The sequence below is a fragment of the Brachyhypopomus gauderio genome, chromosome 1, assembly GCF_052324685.1.
Source record: "Brachyhypopomus gauderio isolate BG-103 chromosome 1, BGAUD_0.2, whole genome shotgun sequence".
Taxonomy (NCBI): Eukaryota; Metazoa; Chordata; class Actinopteri; order Gymnotiformes; family Hypopomidae; genus Brachyhypopomus; species Brachyhypopomus gauderio.
In genome coordinates, this window is record NC_135211.1 from 30438148 (window position 1) to 30462094 (window position 23947).

The following is a 23947-nucleotide window of genomic DNA, read 5'->3' on the forward strand; positions in this document are numbered from 1 at the left end:
TAGACAAATGATCAGTTTCATTCGCATATTAAGCCAAACATGACAGAGATGTACATCAGACAACACCATTTGAGGTAGTTTTGTTGTCCTTAGACAAACTAATTACTTCGTCGGAAACAAACAAATTATGCACTTTCATGTACGGAAGAAAAAGAACATAACAGGAAAAGGACATTACACATCAAAACAAACACAAGCGCATTTATTGTGCGAGTTCCCTTGTTCACATTTACGTGTGCTAAAACTGGGCTTTGCAACTTTTTAAAATTTCATCTACTTTTTTACAGTCGTGTATGAAATAACAATGAAAAAACCTTCGTTGTGTTAAGAATATCTGTATGAATTTATTTAGATTTTTTTCAAGAGTGAACATACCTCAACCACGTTTGCACTTTTTAAATTACTGTAAAACGTCCTACCTATGTTAAAGATTATTCCATAAGATAATAAAACGAACGAAATTTACAGGATTCATCTGAACTTCATATAGGGTCATTACAAATATAATTTAAAGGCAGGTTATAGGCTATTAGTCCACTTTACACAGTGAAACGCAATGCCTTAAACAAATGTTTAACTTACCGAACTGTACGTTTCCTCTTCTTTCCTTCCTGAATTAATTATTTATTCCACTTTTTGAGGAGTTTTCACAGCGGTCAGGAACGGACTGGGACGTTCAGGTCTCGCCTAGCCTATGTCCACACCTTGTCCTCGTCCAGACACTATAAACAAACGGACAAGGTGCGCGCGCGCCACTCCTACCCAAAGCGCCGCTTCTGTGCGCTATTGTCACACGTTCTGTCCGTTTCCCGCTCCGCCACTGTCACATCCGTCCATTTAGCTAATGACGCAGATCATGCCGGCATAGCCTGTTTGTGCAGGTGTAATGCCGTCCAGCCACTGTGTTCCTGCTGCTGTTTCAGGTTTGGTCCAGATGTCAAGTCAAACAGACGTGTCTGCAACGCTACACTACTTCGCTACGCTACTTCGTTTAAAAGCAACACTTCGCGAAAGGCTCAAAGTTCGTAATTTAAAGGAGGTCTGTGCATAACTCTCCGTGCAAAAAGTAAGCAAATGCAAGGTTCAACTTTGCTTATCATTCTCTAATACGCCCGCTTCAGCTCGAAAAAGATTGGGTATATTTTTTAAGAGTGTTTGCACAACTCAAAGTTTGAATTGCAAGGTAGTGGGTACTGTACTGGGTACTGTCTTTGAGCATAAGTTCCATAGATAAATACAAAATAATTTTCATTGTCATCGTGTTCTTGTTGGCATTTGTCCAAAAAAGCCGTTTTATTCCTGCATGTGTAGTGTTTGCATTTGACTTCACGGAATAACACAGCTCCTCTGCTGGCAAAATTGCATAAACCCACATTTGTTTGTAAACACTCCTGGCGAGCCTTTGAATGGCCAGTGTGTGGTCGCTCTCTCCCCCTAGAGGCGTCTGCGAGTTTGTTTGGAGTAATCAGACACATGCGTGCAGTGCGCACACTCCGAGACACGCGCCATAATGCCACAATCTAAGCTCGAGACAGAAGAGTCACGTGAGCTTCACAAAAACAGTAAGCAGTTACGTCTACTCTACACACAAAACAGATCAATCGGATCTAAAAAAAAAAAAATTAAATTCAACATATATTCATTTAGATAAAGTGTAGTGCTTAATTAAATACCAAAACAAAGTAAGCAAGCATTTGAATATGTAGTAAATATGTAGTAATGAGAAAAACAACTTGGGAGGTAAAAGTCCATTAATTGTTTAAAGGCTTTATTATACTTCTGATTGATGGTTCCCTGCATTCAAATTTAAGCCAGTGGGCCTACATAAATGATTAATAACATCAGTTAGTCTGTGACTAAATCCCTTCCATGTTAACATTTGAAATGCTGAACTTTGGCAGAATTAATAAGCCAACATCAACCCGGATGAGCAAGAGAATATCAGACACGATCAGTCACGGGCAAAACGTTATTATGTGCAGGTGTATTTTAGTCATTAAACAAGCAAACACATTGAGTAGCAAATTACATAAAATGAAATATATGTACACACACACACACACACACAGAGGGAGAAAGTTGCACACAGAAATACACCAAAACATACATATCATTTGCCATTTTCTATTGTTATACAATTTTATTGTAATAGCTTATACCATTTGAAACCATCAGTAAACCTTTAAATTGTGGGATTTCATGCGGAATTAACCAATAACAACAGTCCAAAATGACTTTGTACACTGGCAGATGTTATATTTTTAACATTGTATTAACATTTTTTACTCCTCCCACTTATAAACATAACCATCCATATAGCTAAGAATAGATGTGCATTAATGTTGTATAACATTCATACAGATATACTGGAATATGGTTATGTAGCTTTTTACAGCAGTTTGATCAGTTGATGCTCATTTTATGTATTTTGTTACATTACTGTCCAACTAAACAGAGTAGAGTTACATTACTGTCTAAACAACTGTTCATCAGCTTACATTAAAAAATAATAAACATAAACCTATTTCTGCACCCGATTCAGTCCCCCAGGGGGCGCTGGTTTCCGGTGGACAGTACAATGAGTGCAACTGGCTGCCTCTTCTCACTGGTGTGTGAATTGTGGCACCTTGTACCTGTGCTAATTGTAAAGCGACTTTGGGTTCTTTAAAGGCATCATATAAATCGAAAGTTTTATTCATTCATTCATTCATTCATTCATTCATATCATATATTTTCATATTATTCAACATGAATAACATCATCCCTGTGAAGAGGGGAGACAGGACGGCTACAGGACTACAAGACAGTGCAGGAAGACGGATATTTAGTTGTGTGAACCCTGTTTTCTGTTCCATAAACAAAATAGTCATAGTCTTTCCCGTTGTATGAGTAGAAGGCACGAGTGAAGGGCACCAGCTCAATAGTCTGCCGCTGTGTAGAGGGAGAGAGAGAGAGAGAGAGAGAGAGAGAGAGAGAGAGAGAGAGAGAGAGAGAGAGAGAGAGAGAGAGAGAGAGAGGCTCATTGAGTTTAAATTTATGAAATGACCAAATGACAAAGCAAATCATGTGGATAATTGTGGGCATGTTGGTTCAAACCCGTCTTTACTGTATGCCTTCCTCAAATAGAGCTCTCTCAACAGCTTGTGAATGTATTTACTTTACAAGGGCAATACGCTCCGCAGTGATGTGGCGCTCCACAACGGAAAGTTTAAAAGGCTGCCATTGCTGCCCCCTAGTGGAGACATCAACTCACTTCTCCCACTGGTGAACAACGCAGCCGTTTGTCAGTAATACCTTGCGTGAACTCAGACCACGCTTTTATAAAAAAAATTAAAAAATACACATATCCATACGACTTTATTAACATTTTTCATTATCTTTGTAAAACACTTTGTAAACATATTTCAAACATCAATATACATTTGTTTTCATGCGAGGTAGCCTATAAACATTTTTCATTCAGGTCTCATATTTTTAGCTTTAGCACTATATTATTTATTTATACAGTGCTCTAGGTCAAATGCAACCTCATTACAGGCTGAAATGAGGGCTAAGACTATTGTGAACATTTCGATATGCTTAGAGACAAATTTAATAAAATATGCTTATGTAACTGGGCTAACAGAGAAAATGCCCACAGATCTCAAAGGGTTAATATGGAAGAATTTATTCACCTGCTGTAGGATGCGGCTGACGACGGAATATTTGGTCAGATGTTCCTGGATCGCTTCTTTGGAGGCATCACAGATCTCCTGATCAGGGAAACCCACTATTGGATAGACCTGCAGACAACGCTCTCTGTTTAACACAGCTCCTGGACACCTCCCTCAGCAGCATTTATATTATTAAAGACTGTGAAGGTTTGCACTTCAGAATATCAGAAGATATCCATGTTGCAAGTGATTACATTTAAAAGTAAGTAAATAATCCACTCAAATATGCTGTTCTTTTTTTCCCTTTGGAAATGCTGCAGAAAGTTTAAGCCAAAACACACATTTATAAACTGATGCTTGATATTCAGCAACAGTGCTGGTGTTTTTCTCTCACTATGCCTCAGAGGATAATAACACGAGCCGAGTGAAACATTGCTTGTAAATCCTACCGTAAACACCTGTGATGTTATATGAGAATGTAAAACGATGCAAAATGGAATTTTAAATAGCTGTTTTCCAAACTTCCCACAAGTCCTATATTCAGAATTTTTTGTGCATGTTCCAAAGGCAGAAATAATACTACAGCAGTCTGACTGATGACTTTTGATTCTTCACAGCTGAAGAATGAATCCAATGAACAAATTAATAAATGAATACCAGGACACTTTCATCGGTGAAGAATGCTTCCCCAGAGACCTTCTCAAATTTCTTCACGGGAAACTCAGGCTGCCGGTCAGGAATGAACTCATATACCTGATTTTTCCTAAGGCACACCATATGACAAAACATTCATGAATATGCCAGTCTAATGTTATTTGACATACTGTAACACTCCTGAACGTACGGACCTAACATGCCAGTTGAAAACAATTACATAAATTAACATGCCAATCTCACTTAATATGACATACCACTACTGAATAGGGCAACATTACATCATGGGATGTGACCCTACTGAAATGTACTTTTGATATTTAGTAACAGAAATGTGTACTGGAATCAACTCCTTATTTAAAGGAATGGTTGGGACGTGACTCTTCACACATCTCATTATACCTGACACTCATCCTTCAACCTGCACACGTACCACGTAACTTTGAGCTCTATGAAGTGTAAGAGTTTCTTATTTCCATTACATTTGCGACACGTTCTGTTCCCGCTGCCATGGCACCACGTGCACCTGTGGGCAGAGGGAGCACTTTATGGCCAGCATCCTTGGACTAGTGTTGATTAATTCGCAAATGTATCAACACAGAATCTAACCAATCACAGGCGACATATGGTAGGTGGAACTTGCTAGCTGAGAGCAAGCTCCATGGTTTTTGCATTAGGCGGCAACATGTGTGGAGAAGCTGTTGATTCGGGTTCTCCAGGATGACGGGAGATACCTACACCCTGTTCCCCCTCCCATGACAGCCGGTGCATCTCCGGTTGCGGCCGTGACTCACGCCGTGGCAGGAGAGGCAGCTGGTCTGGGGGGGCAGCAGCGTGGAGTTCAGTTCAGCCCAACCGGAAGGAAGAGCGGTGGATTTAAACCAACGTTCTTATGACCCATAAAAATGGAGATTTGAGATTTGGTGATCCCCCAAATAAGAAAAGGGAACAGGCAGAGTGAATAGGGAAACAGAACATGGATAAACTATAGGAAAAGTGAAAAGCGAAAAGAAAAAAAGGAAAGACATAGAAAGAGAAGAGGGAGTGAGACTTGGAAAGGTGAACAGAAGTGATCACAGAAATGAAATACAAAAGAACAAGGAAAGATGGTAAAGTGGACAAGGACGAAAATAAGGAGAAACAGGGGAAGTGAAAAGGGGGAAAGAACAGTGAAAGCAAACAGGAAAGATCAAGGAATGTGGAAATATAACTAAAGCACTCAGTGAATTATCTGAATGCCTCTCTTTGAACTGTTGTAACACATCCAACTGTACTCTGTCATACCTTACAAAGATAATATTTCACACTTGTGACACTATAGCATAAATAGACAAGACTCCTAATCATTCGAGTTCGTGAGACGTCACCCGTTAACTCACCCGTCCTCTGCCGTGACAGTGCATGCACCTTGCCTGGCCCTTCCCACGACATCTGTAGCAAGTCTGCAGCAGGCAGTGAAACCAGTCCAAAAACACCAGGCAAAGGTACAAGATGGCAAAAGAGACAAAGGACAGACAAATCAGGTCGAACCATAGAGAGGATCGATATATAAACATTCAGTATTCCTATAGTTGGCAATACTTCACAATAAAGTGACACAAACCCCAGGTATATATGGAATGTGTGAATGAGGGACAGGTGTGATTAATGATCAGGGGGGGAGGATCTAGTTAGCCGTTGCTGGGAATTCTAGGAGTTGGAGTTTCTGGGGTTGTGCTGCATGACACACTCAGTATAGTCCCATAATCAGCCACAGTAATACTGCACCATATGCCTTTAAGTTAAAGAACAAAATAATATGACTATTGCTTTTAGTGCTAATGTTCACTCTGGAAGCAGGTTTCCATAGCGATGCCTCTCTCCCCAGTCATAAATGTCAGCTTGGTGAAGCAAACTACATCTCTGAATCTGAACATGGAACCATGAGACTTTCTGACATCTGTCCCACAACCAGACAGAGATCACTGCTTAACTGAGGCAACCGAAAATGCCCAAACCATTTAGAAAAATCTAAGTACGAAACGATATCCACAACCACTTCCGTATTCATAAATGTAAGCGATGTACCTTTACAGACGCGGTGTGTGGCACACGGACCTTCTGAACCATGTCAGTGAACCTGGGGGGATGCTGTACCTCCACCTGCCAGGGGGGCGGCACCACCCCGTACTGCGCCCCATCCACAGCCTGCCCTGCACACCACACCAAACACAGAGATGGAGTTCTGCTTCTCTGATGAAACTTTGACTGAGTTGGCTTTTTCCTTTTTCCCAACTTCAGTTTCGATTGTCTATCCTTCATGTAGCAAATGAAATTGGAAAGTGTCAATTTTATTCTGATGACATCCTTTCGCTCTTGGTGTTCTTAACCAACTTCATCAGGCGTCTTAAAGACGTTTTCATACATGATGAGCACTTGTAGGGTGAAGGATCAAAGTTCTGAATGGAAACTATTTGCTGAGGGGGAAAGTGTGTGTGTGTGTGTGTGTGTGCGTGTGTGTGTGTGTGTGTGTGTGTGAATGCCTTTATGACTATAAAAAGCAGACACAATTGACTTGACTTTGACTTACTGATGTTTGACTTGTACTGTATAGGAAATGTTGCAATTTATTAATACTGCCATTAATTTAGTGTATGTGATGTTGGCCAGCGACTGCGAATGACTGCGTCATTTAAACAGTTCATAATTTTAAAAGTAAATAATTAAGCCATATTAATATGTTACATTTACTGGCTGGGCTGTGTTTGAAATAGCCCACTACATAATGTATACTGCACAGAATATACTGTATACTGCAGACTGGCCCCATAGCATCCAGCACAGCATCCAGTATGCGACAAATGTTGTGTGAACGTATGAAGGTTCCTCCCTTCATGCTTTTTCACCACCGCTGCTTGCCAGGATGTAGTACACCACAAAGATGACACACTGGAATATCTGGTGGAAGTGGTACATCTTCTATGTATCTTCTGCATACTGGAAAAATATACTGTAGTTGCATAGTGCATACTACATACTGATTTGGGGCCCAGTCAGTATGTGAATAGTATGTAGTATGTCCTTTCAAACACAGCCACTGAATGATAGGTCGTCTAAAAGCCACAGCTATGGTACCATTATATATCTCATGCTCCCAAGAGCTTGATCTTGACTCAGTAAACGTTTCCAAGCGGTACTAAAATAAAAACAGAAAAATACATTATCCTCTGAATGTGAATGGCTTTTAAATGTATACGGCAATGCTCCTTGAATTTTGATGGCTTTCACTGATATCTTAAATTAATCAAATCAGTCAAAGACATTCATCATCACAGTAATACTGTAGTGTGTAGTATTTGGAGGAGGGATTTACACGATACACTGTGAAAGGCCTCAGGTCCTTGAAGATGAGGTTCTGGGCTGGTTTACTGCTGTACGCCCACTTCTTCCCCACAAACTGGAGCAAAGCCTCCCGGGCCACATCTTCAGATACCTGAGGAACCCTGCAAACCCAATTACAGCCCAATTACAACTCAATTACAACTCAAATACAACACAATTACAGCCCAATTACAACCCAATTACAACTCAATTACAACTCAAATACAACACAATTACAGCCCAATTACAATTCAATTACAACTGAATTCCAATCTAATTACAAGCTCATTACAATCTAATTACAAGCTCATTACAACCCAATTACAAACCCATTACAACCCAGTTACAACTGACCCCAAAGCAATACTTTTGTCCTAAATGTCATGTTACCATATTACTACAGTTGCATATTAGAAAAATACAGTCTAAATCCTGTAATATGTTTTGCTGTTTGTAAGGGGTGCAAAGTTGAGCGTACTTCACGTTGGGGACGGACGCATTCCTGTCCTGTTCAGGCTGCAGGACAAAGTCAGGTGGTAAAGGGCAGATCTGGTCTGGGCAATCTGATGAGACACAAGGGCTAAATCAGAACAGCCCAACACAAAATGCAACGTGGAGTAGGGGTGGGCAATATAATATCATTCACGATAATACCGGTATTTTTCTTTTTATTCGATAGGATTTCGCCATCTCGCGATATTGTGATGTAAGGATGCAGGTACATACGCGCATGTGACTTGTGCTTGCTGCACGCAAAATAACCATAGTGCTCACACTGAGGGTGATTTAGTTCCTAAACGAGGAGCTACTTCAGTAGTGTGGACATTTTTCAGATAAAAAAGGTCAGACTCAGAAAGCAAACTACAATCATTTGCAAAACATGCAAATGTCGTTGTGTTAAATGGGATTTTTTTTCAGGGTTTTTAAAACTTAGTTTCTGTCTAAATACCTCTACACTTAAAGAACATGTAGCTTACACATGATATAAAGTGATAAGCGGTTTTATCACGGGTGAGACAAATGATGCAATATGTCTCAAAACAATTTCACAAAATAGACTAAACCTAACCTGGTAAGACGAAGGGATTAACACTGTATTAACTAGAAACAAGAGTTGTGTTATACAGTATCTGATTACATAGAACGGGACTGAATTAGTAAAGCTCTTTAAAAGTAGCTAGCTAGGTAATTAAGCCTGAGAAAGTGTATGCCTTTGTATTCATAGCTAGCTAAATTTAGAGACCTTTACTCATGTATTTGTCACGTCTAGCCCCTCCCTCCTCCCTGGTCCCACCTAATGTTCCCATTACCATGGTTTCCCCTCTGTCTGTCACGCCCCTGTCGTCAGTGTTTGCAACTGTGTCTTGTTCTCTCCCCTGTCTCAAGTATATAATCCCCTTGGTGTTACTCTCCTGTGTCAGTCATTGTGTGATTGTGAGTACTCCTTACCCTGCTCTGCTCTAGTTGTTAGTTCTCTGTGCATTCTGGTTAAGTGTTTTTCTAGTTAGCTCTGTGTCTGTACATATCCCTTACTCTTTTTCTCTGTTAGTTGTCGGTTCTTCCCGTTTCCTCTGCTTCTTTGTTTAGTTCTGTAGTGTCCGTAGTGTGTATTCCCTATATCCTGTTACCGTGTTCTTAGTTAGTTAACACTGTTGTATCCTGTCTAGTCCCCGCTTACTTTTCCTTGTGTCTTTGTAGTCCCTTTGGATAGTTTAGGTCATGTTACCTTTATGTTCTTGTTTGTAGTGTATGTTCTTCTTGAAGGTGTAATGCTGTGTATTTTATAACTTAGTTGTCCTGTTAGCCGAGTTATCGCTTATGTTTTCTTTGTCAACCATTCCCGTTTACTTAGTAGTTCTTCTTTGTTTTATCTGTTGTCTTCTTTATTTAATAAATTTAACAAAAACCTGCAATTGCGTCACACCCGCCCCTTTGATACGTTACAGAATTTAAGCCTTAGTTTTCCTCTAAACAGCTAGTTATCTATCTAGCTATATTTAAAGAGCTTTACTAATTCAGTCCAGTTGTGCCGATTTCCGACTCCCCTCGTTTGCATGCACATAAAGACACAACAGATGATATTCGGGTTAAAATTAAACTCTTTATTAAAAGGGTTAATATGAAAAGGGTTATATTATTAAAATAACCCTTATTGAATGTAGAGACATGTGCTTTATGTGGAATAGCCTACACATCTAGATAAGTCACCAAAGATGTTATAACCAGACATTTCAGTCCTGGGAGTTACAGTGATTATAACTTAATCCCTTAATCACATTAATTAGACATAATTAGGGAATATTTGCCAAAAATTGTATTAAAAAGGAAATAAGTCAGGTTGTTGTAAGATGTATAAGATGTAAGGTTGTCAGTAATGACAAGGAACTAATGTGACGGGCAGGGGTGAGCAACGAAAAGGAAGCGATCACGCCAAGTCTCAGGGAAAAATGATGGTTTAATAGAAAGTGTGCAAACCTAAAACCCGTGCACTATCTCCAAATTAAGGATATAATGACCAGCGGTCAACTGGTACAAAGACAAGACATATATAGGCAAACAAACAACCCTCAGGTGAGACGGATCACGGGCTCCGCTCACCTGAGGGACGCACATGACGTCACCAAACAACAACAACAACAGCCGCTGTGGACAGAGGCGGCCGGTAGGGGGCCGCCTCACCGTGACAGACCCCCCCACCAAGCCGCACTCCCCTCCACTGGGTGTGTGGCACACAGCGGCTGCACACAAAACATGAAGGGGCAGGAAGGCAGGGACAGGCAGGAACACCTCCTGCCGTCCAGGAGCTGGAACATAAAACACAAAATGTTAGGCAGCTCACCTCCCCGGGCGGGACCCTGGACCGACCGGGCCGTTAACAACACAAAACCACGCCCCGGTCGGTCACAGGGCCCTCACGCCCTAACCGGCGTTTAGCCAGAGAGCCCCAAGGGTGTGCGGACGAGGAGCTACGACTCCTTTGTCGTCCTTAGTGTGTGTGTGGGTGCAGGTTACCTCCCCAAGGCGTGGCTACTTCTCCTCCTGGACCTACCTCCTCCCAGAGCTGACCCCGGCCCTTGGCTAGGGGTCACCCCAGCCTCCTGGGGAGCCAACCCCTCCCGGGGCCCCTCATCGCACGGTGGACTCCTCCACCCAACCCAGGAGCGCCAGAGACCGAGGCCCAGAGCACCCCCGACGCGGGCTAGGGAGCAGCCCCAAGGGCCTCCTGGTCACCCCGGGCAGGAGGGAGGATCTCCATCTCCAGCAGGAGCTTCTCAGACCGGAGCCCCATGGTCCCCAAACATCCGGGGTCCCCATCCCTCTAGGGAGGGGCTCTTCCTGACCAGGCTCCGGTCACCCCACAACACAAGGGGGCTCCTGCCAGGTGGAGACCCCCACAAGGTCCAGGAACACCACAACACCACCAAGGGGAAGCACCTGCACAGAAACGCACACACACACACACACACACACACACACACACACACACACACACCCACCCAAACACACACCAACATAAAACACAAACGCGCCTCAGACGCCCTCCGTGCCATACCCAGTGGCACGGGACCACAGCCGGTCCCCCCCCAAACACACATTTAAGGGGAGGAGCATGCGTGGAATTACATGTAACAGTTGACAACACGCTAGGACAAAACACACACGCAAATACTAGACAAACAAAAAACGGTGTACAAACAGTAAACGAACGGGTTCAAAACGTGCGTGCTCTACATAAACACAATAGTGATGCGCCGCTCAGAGTCGCAGTCGCTCCCCACATTAAACACAAGACACACGGGGAGTGAGGCGACCGTGACGAGCGGCGACCGCGTCACACACATTAAACACTAAACACATAACGACGCGCACGCACACTGATCCTCCGGTCCGTTACCCGTACACACTTATCACACACACACACGAGAGTTTTCCCAGGCAGACACCCTGGTCCTCACCGGCCACACACAAACAAACGCACGGCAGAACTCTCTCATCACACAACGGACACGAAGGGCTTTCCCAGGGCAGACTGCCCTGGTCCTCGCCGTGCTACACACATACACACACACACACACACACAAAATTAAGGATATAATGACCAGCGGTCAACTGGTACAAAGACAAGACATATATAGGCAAACAAATGACCCTCAGGTGAGACGGATCACGGGCTCCGCCCACCTGAGGGACGCACATGACGTCACCAAACAACAACAACAACAGCCGCTGTGGACAGAGGCGGCCGGTAGGGGGCCGCCTCACCGTGACAACTAATAGTAATAAAGTCCCGTGGTCAGAGGTCAACTTCGATATAACAAGTATGTTACTGCTCCAGGCCTGAGAATTAAAATATATGTCAAGTGTTTTCTTAATTCTTAGCATGAAAGGTATTCGATCCCCAAGAATGCTATGGTAACAACCAATCTTTGGCACATTACATTTTATTAAAACCATTTAACCCCCACGAATCAGTGTGTCTTTGTTTGGATATAGATAATGTTGCGCCGTTTGCTATGATGGTGTCACGGTCACAGCTCCGGACCCTTCCCTGTGGGCGTGTCATTATGTTGTCTGCATGCAGTTATGTCCATGTTTGTAGTTCCGTGGGTGTGGGTTGTCTGTGAGCGTGTTCGTAGTCGCACCTGTGCCTTGTCTCGAGATCACGAGGGTCTGTGTTAATCACCTATATAATGTGCGTTCGCGCAATGTCTTGTGCTCGTCTTTGTCTAAAGTTTCGTGCCTATGTGAGAGGTGTATGTTTCTGTTTGCACTCCGCACGGAGCTTCCACGTGTTTGTGTTGTCACATTAAACGTTTCGTATTGCAGTTCGATGTTCGTCGTGCCACATATTTCGAGCGTCACAGATGGATAATCAAAGATTCACTCTTTTTTATGCATAGAAAGAACGGAAATCACAAAAATATCATCTGTTTCTATAGATGTGCATGGAAATGAGGGGAGTCGGATTCTGCCAAGGAGTTGGAATTCAGAACAATGCCGTTCACAGTAATGAGAGACTGTATGTGAGGGGATTTATGATTCACATGATTGACATTTTGTTCATTCCCTTATCTGTGTTTCTGCCCCTCAGGTACAACGTTTCTTTCTCTCTCGTATTAAACTTTGGAACTCTTTCCTGATACCCATGAATCTGTTAACACACTGCGGACTCAACAAATTTATAACGCTGTTTATGAACCCTGGTGGCTATGATCTATGTCTGAAGACGATATCAAAAACTTTACATTGTATAACAACTCTTGTGAATAACAATCCGCAGGTTTTAGCCAGAAACAAGATTTGTATTATAGTTGTGCTCACTTCTCACGTAAAGTATAAATTAAATATTGATTTGATATATATCAAAATTGACTGAAAAAAGTGCTTGATTTTTGGCCTCTGTCTTAATGTTGCATCCACTTAGTGCGATTGCATCTTTAACCATAATGGATAGAAGTAAATATCTTCTAACAGCAGCAGTAAATGAGTAATGATGCTGCTTCATCCACTTTAAGGAAGAGCAGTTAATCAGTGAGTCTAATAAGGATACATACATCTCGCAATAACCTTGACATTTATATTTGGAGGTATAGTAGACTTCATACTTCTCAGAAGAGGAAAGTATTTGTGTTTGTCATTGACATCCTGCATTCCCTATGCCAGAAAGCACTCACCTTCATCTTTAGGGTCCTCGTAGCCTTCTACACTGTCCAACCAGCCAGGAGGGGGCGCTGATGGACCCTCCTCGGGGATGTTGGGGTCAAATTCGCCTATGAACATAAAGAAAATCCCTTAAACTGGAATTTACCTGAAAAAATTAAGGCAAAGTAATTCGATCACACCAACATTGTTGTTCTACTCCATTCCTGGTTCAACATCAGCATTGAGCCTCTGCTTTAAGGGAATACCAACTGTTGGCAGCCAGTTAATCATACATTCACCTGCAACCTTATTAGAAACTGCTACCTTGTACCTACTTTCAATTACTTTCTGCAATTAATTTATTGATATTTAATTTATTTATTTAATGGTGAGTTTTGTAAATGTAGCTTATGTGTAGGCAGTCTTATCTGCAAAGAGCCAATGAGTCTTGTTGTTCCAACCCAGGACAAGCACGCTGGACACCACGTGTTTATTTAGTTTGGTTCAACATGAGAATACGCTTGTGAGGTTCTTGCTCACATGGAACATCTGCAGCCCTACTGGTCGTTCGTGTGTACAGAGAGTCCTCATCATTGAGTCATTTATTTTTGAGTATGACAGCATCCGCAAACAGACAAAAGCAAAGGGGATTGGACTGGCAGGAAATCAGGAAATCCAAGCAGTCGATACAGAATCCAAGGAGATTCAGAAACTACAGAAACAGACACTGAAGTTAGACATGGTGGTGAAAAATGAAAGACAAAACCAGCCACTGATCAAAGGGGGAAAAACCTACAGCTTCCCGTTTTCCCCACTGAGAAGCAGAGCGTTGGAATTTTATTTGCCCTTCCTTTCCATGAAAACTCATTCTTCACTGGGAGGTTTGCTCAGCAATTAGTCCATGTCAGCTATTCACGCCCTCGCCATTCCACTGCCTGATTGAATTCCCCTGGCATACAAAGTATAAATACAGCACTTCTCACACTTAGTGTGATGAAATTAGCAAACAATACCAGTAATCTGCAGACATAAATAGGTGCACAAATGGGCTTCCTCCAGCTGAGATCACACTTAAGATTGATCTTTTGGTTAAAGGAGAAGAAAGGGCAGAGTTGGGTATGTTGGAACAATGCACTCAAAATACATCACTGTATGAGGAGCTGCGTGAGCAGCCAGAGCCCCAGAGTATCGCTATGACTCACAGCAGGCGTTCACCAGCACTGTGTGGACACGTTCGCTTGTAAATGCGGGGACGCTCCTAAAGGTCATTGATGTTGTTGAGTATAGGACAGTTTAGCTATCCTGAGGACCCCTGTATTTCCCACACGTGTGGGACAGCAGTCACTTTTTTTTCAGGAAGCATCAGTTGGTGGCACAAAATGGAGCTGCATTGAGTTGTGCAGAGCTATAAACACACCCGAGCCACTGACGTAAACATTTAGGTACCATGTGCTGGTTCTGTGGAGGTTAGTATAGGCGATAGTTAGGGTATGCACTGCTTTAATGGGGAAACGTGCCTACCAAGGGACCAATTAATCTCAGGTAGACTTTTTTGTATAGACTAAGAGGCACTGGAGCTTAACAATGGACAAAATAACACAAATACGGACCCATGAGAGCAGGAGCTCATTCACTGCAGCCCAGTGCCTGACGTAACAACGACGTGCAAAGAAACCACAGAGACTAAAACAAAAGAGGCTTGTAGGGCTGTGCAACAAACCTGAGCATGACGATTTACCAAACTCCACTAATATAAACATTATTTCTGAAGTAAGAGGAGAAATAAAACAACCAATGTGTTAAGGGCTGGTAAATCAACTTTATGCTACTGTACGGTTTTTTGAAATGTTCAGTATTACACTACTACTTCCATCTAGTCCTGACAATATTGTCAGAAATACTGACAATAACAGAAAAGCACATCATGAAGTAATATGTCTGTAATGCAAAGGGCACAGAGCCATTAGAGGGAAGATACAAATGCTGAGAACAGTGAGATTTTTTAGACACAAATCCAGAATCATAGTCGGTCAAACAGTCCAAGGTAAAGAGAGATACACACTTACTACAGGGCTGTGAATACAAACAAAGACCAAGGAAGACTAACTAAAAACACAGGGTATGCTGTATAAGCACAGACTTAAAAGGTGAGAATCCAGACACACGTGAAACCAATAACGAGGAGCAGGGATACAAATGATGAGGCGTGACAACTGTTAGGACAACAAACACACATGAAACATGAAAACAAGGACATGACTGACTGGCGTGGGGTCAGGACCCGATGGGACAGTATCACAATAATGTATCACTATAATTGTATACCTACTGTACAGTATGTGGCATCTTTGCATACAATCAAGGAAAATGTTAACATTTCAAAAGGTACCGTGCAAAGCATGACCCAAAATCCATTGCTAGCCAGTCAGAGAGGGAAAGCTTGACTGACTGAATGCGTGTTTCCACTTTTACGGAGTTTCCAAAATCTGTGTGGCTACATGATGTTTAATCAATCCCTAGAAACAGCACTTCAGCACATCCAGTTGAAATGGCAATAAGCCATCTGGAACACAAGGGAGTCAACGGACCTCCAGACACTCACAATAATTGTCCTGGTTATGAACGCTGCCCCTTATATGTAAAGGAGCAGAAGAGCTTCGCCTCTGCACTTCCACTTCCATTTCCTCGAATTTCAGGACAGTCGTATCTTCATGACTGGGAACAGCAGAGCAATTTGTTATTCTACTAATTGCACTGCATGCAATAGCACTACATCCACTGCTGCACATGCAATTAAGTATATACCAATAATCTACACAACAGCTCCTCTAGACACTCATAAAACTGGAGTTTAGTTTGCCATTCATTGATTCCTGTGGCATTCGACCTTTTGGTTAACATGTACATATATTTTAGCATGTTTTGTTTTGCATGCATCACTAAGAGATGTTATATTGTATTCTTGGGGCATCTCAGCGTCAAGATTCCCATTCAATGACACCCTAAACATACACTACTCACTAAAAGTTAGGGATAATTGGCTTAACCTAAAATGCACTCTAACTTTTACAGATCAACTTAATGTGACCTTTTCTAAACATTTGTATGTACGTGTCAAAACTGTACTGTCTGTTTTCGAACGTAGGAACGGCAAAATTCACAACAGAAGTTTGATCCTTGAATCGGCCAATACATTTCCTGGTTTCATTAGAATCAGTATTTCAACAGTCCTCCTCATCATGCTGTTCACATTCTGACATCATGAGACTAAGACGACACCTAACAACTGATCAACAGTACCTCACCATTACGAGGCTTCAAACAGGATGTTCTCAGATGGAAGTGGCCACTGAGTTTAGAGTGTCACAGAGTGTCATCAGCAGGTGCAACAGAATTACAGAAATACGTATGTATCAGCCACTGTTGTGTTGAGTCTTTGGTGGCGGTGGTGTTACAGCAGGGGTCGGCAACCTTTGAGACATGGAGTGCCAACTTGAACATGCCTAGTCAATGAGTGTGCCACTATCAACAAATTGTTAGAGTTTAAATTGTTGACGGGGGGAGGTGTAAATGGACACAAATTAAGTATTATATCACAATCGATCGCCAAGTATAAACGCCTCCGCCGCTCGCGCAGGTTCGCGCGAGGTGTGCGGAGTCGCGCGCTACGGTCACTCGTCCAGCGTATTGCGTGCCAGTGATTATGCCTCGGCATGCCAACGGTGGCACGCATGCCATAGGTTGCCGACCCCTGTGTTACAGTGTGGTCAGGTGTATCTAGTTAAAACCTACAGGATCAGCTGAGTTGCCATGTAGAGGCTCATAACTCTGTACCCCAAAACCTCAATGACCTGAGAGCTCTACAAGAAGACTGTGGTGTCATGCCTGAGCAGACAATAAGCCGACTTGTGAACATCATGAGATGTTGTTACTCAAGCTGAAACTGATGCTCAAGGACACACGATAAGCTAACTGCAGCTATCAAGACGCCCAAGCCCAAATCCACGCAAGGAAAAGCAAAAATGAACCATATTTTAGAAGCATTCGAAGAGATTTCTGAATGAATAGGCAGTGAAAACATGTATGTCACGGAGGGCTACGGTCCGGAGGAACGATTGTGGGTTTCGGCTTCCCAGGTGCTGAATCCCTCCCTACTTGCCTCTTTCCATCGGGGGGACCCAAACAGTCCTGCTCCTCTCCGTCCGGGTCGGCCAAGGAGGCGTCGGCTGGAGGGGTCCTGGGGGGGGGCATGGAGGGGGGATTCGTGGGTGGGCTCTGTCATGGTGGGTTAGCCCAGATGCCACCAGAGGGTGAGCACGGGTACACTTTCACAATTACTCACACCCACTCCTACACGGTGCAGACCCTCTCACTCCAGACCAATCCCATTATCACTTTCCCCTCAGTATTGACCCCTGTTCCTCATCAATACTAGGCCTACTAAAAGCCCACAAGTCATGCAGTCCAGTGCTGCGCATTCATCCCTGATCTTCTCCTCGCATCGTGGAAGTAGCCTGCACGCCTCCTGTCGCCTGTGGATTCTCTCTCTCTCTGGACTCTTGAGTATTCGTCTTAAGTTACATTTGCCAAGTGGCCTGATCGAGTTTCTGTGTTATTTTGTGATGGATAATAAAAGCTTTAGGTTACAGCCTCTGTCTCCTGCCGCCTCTGTCCCCGCGTCACAATGTAAAGTTTAAACTAAAATCACTTCATCATATATGATGATGTACTTAAATTTCATGGATATATACTGATAACATTATATGATATATAATGTAGCATGGAGGCTGGTAACAAAACTGTAGAATTTGGATATGTGTGTGTATGTTCTTTATTGACTGAATCCATATCCATGGTTTGGAGTTGTTGCTCTCTCCAGTGACTCTAATAAACGAATAGAGGAAATAACAGTGGCAGACGAAAGTACACAGAACCCAAAAAAACAAGACTATATCAAATCTAAAGATCTCAAACAAGGCACTTATCCAAAGGGCAGAATGAAACAAATGAAAAAAATCCCCACAAAAAAAACAAACAAACAAACACAAAAAATACACAAGAAAACCAAGCAGAGCATAACAGACAAGAAAACCTGATAGCGCACACGCGAAAAACGATTATGGGGAACTAAGAGAGTAACACACAGCCAAGGGAAACAAGCAAGCTGTGCTGGCTTTAACAAAGTGGTTGTACCAATGAAACACATGTGAGTGGCAAGATAAAGGTTTGGGGTAAAGAACCAAAACAAAAACAAGAGGCACATGGCCAGGAGTAGACACCAAGGGAACAATGGACAGACTGGAAAGACCATGCCAGAAAGCCCCTATGTGCACCTTCAGAGGGGCAAAAAGGAAAGCACCAATGGATCCTACAGATGGTGCCAGAAACATAAATGCATCCACTGCTGAGAGACAAGGAACGTATGACTGAAGGGAGAAAGGAAAGGAACACTGAACACAGAACTGAATCACAGAACTGAACACAGAACTGAATCACAGAACTGAATCACAGAACTGAACACAGAACTGAATCATAATACTGAATCACAGTCTGGATGGCAGACTGAATCACAGACTGAAGTACCGGACAGGACACTGGACTGGATGAAATTGGCAGAGGAAGTAAGGAAGCAAACGCAAGACTAGATGAAGACGAGCACAAGAACAAGGACAGGGACAGTTAAATGAATGGGGACAGAAACTGAGACGCTGGCAGGTACAAGGACAGACGAAAATGCTGAGAGTGTTGGACAAATAAACAGCAGCATGGACAGGGAAATACACAATAACAGAAACTAGACTGAGGACAGGACAGAGGGGGGAAAATGGGAGCTTGGCTGACAGGAAAATGGGTGGCTAGCTGGCACCTGGGACAGGGAACAATGAAGGAGACTGGAAAGTAAACTGGGAGGCTAATTTTGGTAACTGGAGGCCAGAAGACTTTGAGGCTGGTAGACTGAATCACAGGTAAAGGAATGTGAATTATCAATGAGAGCCCAATGAGAAACAGAAGCCGACGCTGTATCAAGCACCAGGACGTGAGTCAGATTGAAGTCTGAGGCCTGGGTTGGAGCAGGGGGTCAGTGGGTCGAAGTGCGATTTTGACTTGTACCATTAATGGATCCAATCGCCATTTATGCAGTGTTAGTCGATATTGTGATCAAGCTGCTGAGATCTACACCCTAATATTTAGGCTGCATTTTATTAGAATTAGCATCCTCCTTGTTCTGTAGCAATCTGAATCAAATACACATGAACTTGTCACTCAGCGTTAGCCACGGTGGCTTGTAGTTAAATGTTAATGTCAAAAACTGAAAACAATGTCATTCACCATTTAATATTTCCAGAAGGCTTTATCAAAGGTGGCTAATGGTTGAGGATAAGCCATTCAGTTATTCAATGTAGTCTTAGGCCATTTAAATCAAGTACTTAGATATGTAGCTAGCTAGCAAGCTAACCTAGAGCAGTCTTACAGCTAAAATCTAGATAACTTGGGGATTTGGATACTGAATCTGGGGATTTGGATCCAGCTGCTGTGACACACTCACTGCTGTGACACACTCACTCAGGGGGTTGTTAACGAGGTGGTTAGTTGGGTCATTTCTGTTGGAGCAGAGGGACAGAAATTGCAAAGCAAGGGACGCAAGGAACTTCAGCACCAGAGCTGGGAAACTCAAATCTAATTAATGATTCATTCATAAAGTTTATCAATCACCCCCTCACTATACCACCGCTTATTCAATAAAAGTATCAGATGGATTGATCTGTCTTTGAAATTTAAGACACAGGATTAGTAATATTGGAATAATGTGTAAATACAGAATTACAAATCCTTGTGGTGGTATGACAGTTCACTGATTGTGTAATTTGTTCATGTAATTTGTTTACATTAAAGTTGTTGTATTGTGGCTGTAGAATCCCAATTTTCGTTCCAATTCCACTGCTAGAAATGCTAAACATTTGGTCAGTTTTGGAAGAATTCACAATTCCTTAAAAAAACGGTGTTGTATAAATTATTTCTTTGATGAATAGTAAGCAATCTTCAACAAAGATTTGTTTTGTTTCTTTGCACTGTTACTTGAAGGTTGCCAGTAATTCTTTGCATTGACTACATTGCTAGCATCCTGAATCAATTTAGTATGGTTGTAAAAATCAGTAACCAAAAAATATCCTTACGGAGTCAGGGCAGAATCTGAAACAGAGCACAGTCTGTTATTTATAGCAAGGACAAAGAAAGCCCAAAGCTGTTTAAGCAAGCCTGTGCTCTCCATAAACAGTATGAATATAGTTTGTGCAGTGTGTCAGTTGATATTTATCACGAGAAAGAAAATCCATATAGGCTTGCATACTTGTAAAGCACACACTGAACTGCTACTGTATATGAAAAGTGCTGCACAAAGAAAACTTAGCCTCACTTTCCATCAAAACAGTAATAAATACTAAATACTACTAATAATTACTATGATGCCACTCCTTTGTACTGTACTGAAGGCGCTATTGTATGGCTGTTTTGCTTAAATATGCTAGAGTCATATGTGAACAGAGGTGTGGGTTCTTTGCAGTGCAGGAATGTCACGAGCTAAAAAAATGGAAGATGGGGGAAAAAGGTTATCAGTGAGTAGCTTTATATGCCAAGTGATGCTATTATACAACAATAACGTATTGCAGTAGCGAACCGTGACCTTTAAACCTGGGCCCGCTACCCCCCCCCCCTCCCCCCCGAAATTTTTTTTTTCCTTTCTTAATAAACTAAATAAAGAAAAACTGAGACGACAGTACAGCTTTAAAAACGCAATAAACAATAATATCTGTACTAGATAACATCTTAAGCAAAATAAGTTTCCAAACAAAATAAGGTTCACAGCTCCGTGGTTCTCGGAAGCGGAATATGTAAACAACGCGCACGAGGACGTCAAAGGGATGAATCGAAACTAGCTAGCGATGGTGCTAACGACAGCTAGCGTCGCCACAGCGGGCGGAAATTATCATACAGTTAAGCCCGCCCACTAAGAGAGAAGATATGATTGGTCAATTTTGCTGTCATTTGAAACTGGTATTGCGCTGAATTATAACTGCCAGGCCCTCTGTAAACGAACAGCGGGCATCACAGTCCTGATAGGGGGAGACACAGGCTCACAGGCTTCCACTCAACCCCTCACCTTCCAACACAGATTGAATAGACACGGGTGAATATTTTATTTGCTTATATTTTTGTAATTGTTTAGATGTCGAATGTCAAACTGTAAGTAGATAAAATAAAATTGGATAATTATATATATAATGCTTTAAGAATATTTTAGGCCCTCTGAGAGGGCGTAGAGGGCCCTGACGGTTCCCCACTGACGTATTGTTTTTGTTTATAACAGTGACTAGATTTGCCTTTTTTTTGTATGACAGCTGCAGTTTTTGTTTTGAACAGGACCAACTCCTAGGTGTCCTGCTTAAAGATGCATTCTTGGAGATGACACTCCTTAAAATGTCTGGCAAAACACGCAGTACTCAGATAACATTTGAACTTCAGCTACTTCATTAGATCAGGAGGTCCGGGATTGTTTGTTGGTAGAAGCTTTCCTGGATAAAACATCCTATAGCTACACCAAACTCAAGACTTTATCTTGACTGAAACAGTTAGCCAAAACAACGTGGATATCTGAGTTTACTCCTGCAGAAATCATACAAGCAGGATATTCACATTAAGAGTAAGATATATACAGATGTAGAGATATCACTCCATCCTTGTAATGGCCAACAACAGCTTCGAGAATGGAAACACGTCTTCAGGCTTATATCTGCCTGTTCTTGAATTTAGAGATTTCTGTCGACTCTAGCGAGCAGGTCACCACAAGGTTGGTGAAGCAGGCTGTCTGTTCACCTCACAGTGAACAGGCTAAGCATTTTCTTCACGAGGAATTGACATAAATTTTTCATCAGCCCTGTTCAGGCAATAAAGCATCCTTTTTTGAAGCATAGCCTTCACACCCATATACTCGTCGGAGCTGTGGAAGTAACCGAGTTGGTTCCCAGACTTTTCAATGGACAACATGTCAACCAGTGGATCGATAATCACAATCACTTTGAGAAACCTTAACTGACGTTTACGTTTTGTTTCAAGCAAGTAGTCTATACTTTTTTACTGTAAAACGGCACAGTTGTTCAAGCTGTCCGACTAGTGTAAAGCTAACATGTGAAGGACTTCATGTTTCTTCAAATTTATCCTACAGTGACAGGCATAGAATGCGATTATCGCATATCGAACCGAACGTAATAGGTTATACAATATTAACGTGACCTGTAAATCATCGCAGCCACAAAATTAATTACAGTCACTTACCAATACAATCGCTTTTTTCATCCATAGCTGGCAAATGTGACAGCGCAGCCTAATTTCTACGGGAGTCAACGCATATATCAACAACGGATAAACTTGGTAACCAAGAACTTACGGTGCAATAAAAGTTAACTGAGAGCAAGCTTCGTGTGACAATACGCAGGATACGTGTGCAAGCCACGCCCGTTCAACATTTTTCAGTTATTTATTTACTTTATTTAAGTGGTTTGTGCGTGTACACTGTAGAGTGTAGGGAGGTATTTCCTGTCTTCAGTTTGCCGCCTTCATCCGCATACTCTCTGTCGACATACAACAGTAAAATCTTTTAGGGAAAAAAATAGACAAAAATAATACAGTTGATTATGTCACAGTGATTACTGTGGGTATCTGTTTCCCCCCACAGCTTCTGTACCACATGTTGCTTTGAATCACACGGTCATACCATTATGAATGTAAGTTTGATTACCATCAAGGAAGTATACAATACACCATTTGTGCAGATTTTACGAGCGAAATATCATGGACTAATGCTGCGCCTAACGGGCGCTACGACCGTGGTTATTTTTTATTGATATGTGTAGGCTTTTGCGTTCATCATTAAGTTACAGCGCCCTCTGTCTGCTGCATGATCCTAGTGCTAGATTTGTCGCTATTTGGATATTGGTTTTTTTACCGTTAAAAAGTGGGGGGGACATGACTTTGTCACTACTTAAATATTTGGTTTTAACTGTAAAAACTGGGGGGGACCAAAACCGGCTTTTTGAAAAAACCGTCCCCCCCCAAAACTACGTCCGTGTGTATGCCTGACTAGATCGAGGAGCCTGCCGAATCTCATATCAAAATAATGGTATAAGAAAAGAGAACATGTAAAACACATTCAAATATTTACCAAACGTAAAGAGATATAAAATGTGTCATTCAACAGATATCAAGAATAATTATGCTTCAACTAGTGTTATTCTGCACCTGTTGTACTCTGAATAAAAAGCTTTGGACGCATCAAGAGAGGGGTTTGCTACCATTCTGAATGAGTCTGTACTAAACTACCATACGGTATTAGTAACGAGGAATGGAGAAGGACGCCGAGTCGACTGTCCAACGTTTTAACAACGTTTAACAATTAAATAACTAACAACTAACAAATAAATAATTAACGACGTTTATTAACACCAGCTAAGGTAGCAGACACGTAACATTACGACTTAGACTCACAAAGACGAGCACGGGACAAGCCTAACGCACACAATATATACTTAACGCACAACGAGCACAGCACATTGTACTAATGGGAACACAAACAGCCACAGAAA

At 42.1% G+C, this 23947-nt stretch overlaps 2 protein-coding genes and 1 long non-coding RNA gene across 3 annotated transcripts in view; 1 reads left to right on the top strand and 2 right to left on the bottom strand.

The window, feature by feature from the left end:
* Positions 1–1069, bottom strand: part of LOC143516586 (semaphorin-3D) — a 49707-nt gene extending 48638 nt beyond the window's left edge. The window contains exon 1 of the mRNA XM_077008289.1: positions 583–1069. The gene's annotated coding sequence lies outside the window, so the exon portion shown is untranslated. The remainder of the gene's footprint in view (positions 1–582) is intronic.
* Positions 1070–1747: 678 nt separating this feature from the next.
* Positions 1748–22834, bottom strand: ssuh2.1 (ssu-2 homolog, tandem duplicate 1). Its single transcript, XM_077008302.1, has 12 exons — positions 22641–22834; positions 13343–13438; positions 8146–8230; positions 7660–7789; positions 7422–7482; positions 6375–6499; positions 5687–5749; positions 5046–5125; positions 4741–4833; positions 4311–4416; positions 3675–3782; positions 1748–2931 (listed from the first exon to the last, which is right to left on the bottom strand). Exons 1-12 carry the CDS (start codon positions 22663–22665, stop codon positions 2797–2799), a joined length of 1107 nt encoding a protein of 368 aa, XP_076864417.1. The 5' UTR covers positions 22666–22834; the 3' UTR covers positions 1748–2796.
* Positions 3714–7509, top strand: LOC143516601 (uncharacterized). Its single transcript, XR_013131743.1, has 2 exons — positions 3714–3915; positions 4271–7509. It is a non-coding gene; the product is annotated as an uncharacterized LOC143516601 (long non-coding RNA).
* Positions 22835–23947: the final 1113 nt, after the last annotated feature.